The 4,967-nt window shown below is 51.6% G+C and overlaps 1 protein-coding gene across 1 annotated transcript; it reads right to left on the bottom strand.

The window, feature by feature from the left end:
* Positions 1-725: 725 nt before the first annotated feature.
* Positions 726-4,255, bottom strand: LOC123425929 (probable 5'-adenylylsulfate reductase 1, chloroplastic). The gene is made up of 6 exons (XM_045109694.1): positions 4,088-4,255; positions 3,496-3,778; positions 2,151-2,499; positions 1,731-1,868; positions 1,298-1,615; positions 726-1,190 (listed from the first exon to the last, which is right to left on the bottom strand). The coding sequence occupies exons 1-6, from the start codon at positions 4,143-4,145 to the stop codon at positions 960-962; spliced, it is 1,377 nt and encodes a 458-aa protein (XP_044965629.1). The 5' UTR covers positions 4,146-4,255; the 3' UTR covers positions 726-959.
* Between the last annotated feature and the right edge of the window lie 712 nt (positions 4,256-4,967).

The raw sequence follows: 4,967 nt of genomic DNA, 5'->3' as shown, positions 1-4,967 counted from the left end.
CCGCCATGTTTATTGCCTTCAGCCGCCGAGGGGAAGGAGGTTTGGGGGAAGCTTCCGTCCGGTCTGAGGGCAGGGAAAGGAAGGCAGGAATCAGGTCCTCGCTCCCGCCATGCTCGCCGCCTTCCACCGGCACCAGCGCCTCCATGCTCGCCGCCTTCCGTCCGCAAGGGGAGTGACGAAGCTGGGGAGGGACTGCGCTGTCGCCAAGGAGGGGAGGGACTGCGGGAAGAAGGTGCTCTTCTCCGCCGGGGTCGCCGGCGTCCGCCGCCGCCATGCCCATGCTCGTCACCGGCCGTCGCCACGATCTAGGTTTAGGTCTGGATGCAGCGGGGGTCTGGATGCAGCGGGTATGCAACGGGGGTCTGGAATCTGGATGCAACCGGTCTTCCAAAAAAAAGATTCATGCGGGGGTCTGGTGGAAGGATGCAGCGAGTCAACAGTTCTTCAAAAAAAAAGATTCATGTGGGTCCCACCATTTATACGTACATACGACAGGAATACGTTGGTATATTGGCCGGTATATGCATGGAAGTGGGCATAATGACATCTGTCAAATGTACACAGAGTTGCAATGGCATTTTTCGAAAGATGAAAGTTGCAGTGGCGTTTCTCAAATAGCCGGAAATTGTAGCGGCATCTATCCAATTAACCCAAGAATATTTAGTTGCAATCCCAGCCCACTTAGCCTGAAGTAAAAGGGATTGGATGAAGCCTTGGATCAAAACTTTTTCAAAACTAGTACTCTTATTTGAACTTCCTTACAATCATCTAGCTACAACTACATACATATCCCCACCTCCTTATAAGGGAGGGGCTTTCAGCCGCAGTCTCTGCCTCCCCACACTCCTCTTGTCTCCAATATTTCCGTTGATGTTCTGAACCATCCTCTCTTGCTACCACTGTATAATGATGCCTAGACATCAATGCAGAGAACGATGGTTCTCCGGTTGTCTGACCACTCATCTGAGGGTGTTCACGAAGGCGAGGAGGGACTGTACGTCTCTCTTCTCGGACGGGTACTTGATGGGCTTCACGGTGCGGCCGGGGAAGAGGAGGATCGTCGGGAAGCTCTGTAGCTGCAGCTCCGCCTGCGCGAATGACTTCTGCTCGCCGTCCGCGCGGAACTTGGCCACCTTGATGCCCGAGCCGCTCAGCTGCTCGGCCAGCTCAACGTAGGACGCCTCCATCGCCTGCACGACACCATACACCACAATCGTTTCAGCAAGCCATGTTCTGAGTTCCTGAATGTAGTTGGAAATAGAATCTAGGAGTACTTGTGATCGCAAAGTAGATGTACCTGGCAGTACGGGCACCAGGGAGCGTATAGGACGGCGAGCCACGGTTCCGCGCGGTTCTCGAGCCGCAGGAGGTTCTCGATCCCGGGACGGGTGAGATTGACGATTGCCTGGCTCTGGAAGATGTCTGGGGCACTGGCCTCAGCCGAGCCGTTGCCGTTGACGCCGACCTTGGGTGTCTGACCTTCCTTGTCGATGTTACCCTTGTGGAGACCGCACTCCTTGGCCGTGGCGTCCTCCCACCACCACCTCCCTTCCCTCTCGTGCTGCCCCGGCAACACGGGCCTGGTGCACGGCTCGCACCCAATGGAGACGTAGCCCTGAAACACAAAGTACAGGTGCGTGTAAGTTCCTCATCAAAGTACTAAAAGAAATTCCCAGATTGCATGACGGCATTGATTACACTACACCTCTACAACCAGAGGGGGCACTCACTTGAGCATGCAGGGTGTTCACAGGGACATCCATGGTCCTGAGGAAGGTCCAGATATCCTTGCCATCCACATTAGCCACAGGGTTCCACTTGATCAAGCTACCAGCTCCACCATCCAGCCCTTCAAATGACGGATCAACCTGAACCATCAAAAAATTCAAATGATCATTAGGTGTCTAAACATTTCGAATGTTGGTAGGAGAGCTGCCAATTAGGTGTCTAAACATGGTACTACTGAGGGGCTGTTCGGATGCTCTCTGCTCGGCAACTGCAGCTCCCGGAACGGAGGGATCGGCAGCACAATTCCAGGGAGTTGCTCAAACCGAGCTCCCCGCGCGGAGCGGAGCTGTCAAACTGGAGAGGATCCGAACAGTCCCTAAAATGCAGTTTGTGTCATGGTTCATGGTGGAGTGTCATCATACCTGAACAACAGGGATGCTCGCCCTGGTGCCAGGGGACTGGTCCTTCCGCTGCCCGGTGATCCAGGCCTTGAGGCCCTTGAGGGCCCTCCTCAATGGCCGAACCTTCCTCACCCTGCAGCACTCCTGGTGTCCGTCCTCGTAGAAAGAGAAGAGGCCCTTGGTCCTCACAAGGTCCTGCACCTCGCTTGCCTCTGGGAACATGTACTCGATGTGGATACCGTAGTGCTTCTCCACCTTGTCGAAGAGTTGGTATGTCTCTGGGTTCAGCCGCCCCGTGTCGAGGCTGAACACCCTGAAGGGGCGTCCAGTCAGCTTCGCGTATTCAATCAAGGCCACGTCCTCGGCACCGCTGCACAATCCAGAGTGAATCGACATCAGTGAAACGCCAACTAGTTCCTTGTGCGTGTGATGAATCAGATATGCTGTACTACTACTGAATGATCGCAGTTGCTTATACGAGACCGAACCATGTACAGTCATGTTCTTTATCCCAGGATATCATACCGTACCGTACATGACTGTTCAATGGGACGTACTACCAACACAAACAAGCGAGTGACGTCAGATTATTTGATCGTACAATACCTGGCAATCCTACATAGAATTGCTGGTTCAGTTTGCGTTTCAGTCCTCTCTTCTCCGTTTGGAACCTGTTAGCTTAGATTATGATGTGAACTACAACTACGTGTTGTTGCTAGCTTTATTAAAATGAAAAGTGCTACTGTACTGTACTACTACCACTACGTAACGGAACCTATTATTGACGCCGGCGCCTATTTTATGTTCCATATATGAAATCTTTGTGTCCGCTTGTGCGTGGTTGGTGGGCCATGATTCTAGCTCTAGTCCAAGAAAAGTCCCGGGCAAGGGAGAAAATGAACCTGGACGCCCTCCCAGTTGTGTTCAGCGGTCTAGATACATGAGGGCCAGGTAACAGTCGGGTTTTTTGCGAAACCGATCCGACCCAATTATAGAGTATATCGCCTCAAACCTCATGGTAACAAAATTCATCAACTAATTTGAATAACTACCAAGCTACAGGACATGAAGACCATCATCCAGCGGTAATTGGTACTACTAGAAGAACTACAGTAGTTGTACATCACCTTCCGACCCACTTGCCAGCCCGGCAATGAGATCACAATCGTACACTCAGCTATCAGGTGAGGATCACGTTAGCAATAGCAGGAATCTCCACGACCATTCGTTGGGGAGATACCAGGGCCCAAGCACGAATGTAAACCACAGGAGACAGGACACGAGCATACAAACGGGTGTATCTATCCCCTAATCCAGTACGCTATGATCAGAAACTTCATCAAAAACAAGGATTGGTGTGTCTCACCTGAAGGCGATGGCGATTTCAGAGCCGAACATGTCGAGCGCACGATCCATGATCTCCAGAGGCGACGCGTCCACCAGCTCCAGCGCCAGGGCCTCGTAGTCCACGGACGCCGCAGCAGATGCCTCCTCCTCGACTGGCGCCACCGGCGCGGAGGCCGCGGAGGCCGACACTGGCTTCCTCGATGGCTCCGCCGCGCACAGCGGGCGCACCGCCCTCGCGCGCTGGCCCTTGGGCGCCGCTGCCGGCACGGCCACCTGCTGCCTCACGGCTCCAATCCTCGCGGCTGCACGGGCGAAAAACCAGGGAAGAAATTTAGACGGATTGTCCTCACGCAGTTTCACATCGAAAAATCTGATGCCTCATGTCGAGAAACATCCTCATGGAATGCGCCAACAGATGGCGGAAAAAAAAACTCAAATTCAAACAAAAACCTGTCTAAATTTTGGAGGAAATGCGACCATATGACCATATCATTTGCCCCCAAATTATTACTAGTAAAGTACTGTATAAATTAGCAGTAGATGCGCCAAGCCTGATTCCCCACAAAACCCAGAATTAAAAAGAGGAACCGAAATCGTACAGCAGGCCTCACCTTTGAGATCGCGCAAGGCGATCGAGTGCGACGAGATGGAAGCAGTAGCGGAAGCCATTGATTACCGGGCCGCTGAATCCCTCCTCCCTCTCGAATTCGCAGGGAATGTTTCTCCGGGTTGGCAAATGTGTTTTAACTCCTGTGTTTTCTCTGTGGCGAGGGAAACGGGGCTGAGTGGTTACATATAGCTCGGGCGGGAGGCCAGGTTCGTTGTATCTGGACGGGTTCCGGAGGCAGCAGCCGGAGGGGCACGTGTCGTGCTTCTATTGGATAGAGCTGGGAGAGGGTTCCCTGGCCGATCGAAGCAGTGGCGTCACTTGGCACCGTGGAAAGGACCAGCACGTGTGGGTGCCACATGACTGCAGGGCTGACGCCGGATGTCGTGAGGTGGATGGGTGTGTGGGTGGGCGTCTGCATGCCTCCATCCGCTTAGTCTGGTCATAGTGGGAGTACTCTCCCTCCCTTCCGTTCCTAAATACTCCCTCCGTTCTTAAATATAAGACCTTTTAGGTCCTGTTTAAAATCATAATAGATTATGATAATCTGGATTATGAAGAGAGATTATATAATCTGGTTTATAAAAATAATCTAGGTGGACATGTTTGAAGGCCAGATTATATAAACTGTAATCCATGTTTTACATTGCATAATGACCTGTCTGTCCTCTGTTTTTTTAAAAGAGGAGGGTGGCGGTAGTAGGAATGTAATTATCTCCAACTTTACAAGGGTAATGGGTCATTAGCAATTCATAATATGATTTTAGCTGGTGTAGAGTAGATTATGAGTTTTTAATAATCTATCCATCTAGTTTTTATAATCTACACCATAATCTGTCCTGTTTGAAGACATAATAGATTATAAAAACTGGATTATATAATCT

Source organism: Hordeum vulgare, chromosome 2H, assembly GCF_904849725.1.
Source record: "Hordeum vulgare subsp. vulgare chromosome 2H, MorexV3_pseudomolecules_assembly, whole genome shotgun sequence".
In the NCBI taxonomy this organism is placed as follows: domain Eukaryota; kingdom Viridiplantae; phylum Streptophyta; class Magnoliopsida; order Poales; family Poaceae; genus Hordeum; species Hordeum vulgare.
This window is presented reverse-complemented; position numbering and strand designations above follow the sequence as displayed.

What these genes read in the sequence shown, in the direction of transcription:
- LOC123425929 (XM_045109694.1), bottom strand. Translation starts at nt 4,145, where the DNA reads ATGGCTTCCGCTACTGCTTCCATCTCGTCGCACTCGATCGCCTTGCGC. An exon ending in GAAATCGCCATCGCCTTCAG is followed by an intron (nt 2,500 to 3,495) that starts GTGAGACACACC and finishes TGGATTGTGCAG; the next exon opens with CGGTGCCGAGGACGTGGCCT. An exon ending in CGAGCATCCCTGTTGTTCAG is followed by an intron (nt 1,869 to 2,150) that starts GTATGATGACAC and finishes TTGATGGTTCAG; the next exon opens with GTTGATCCGTCATTTGAAGG.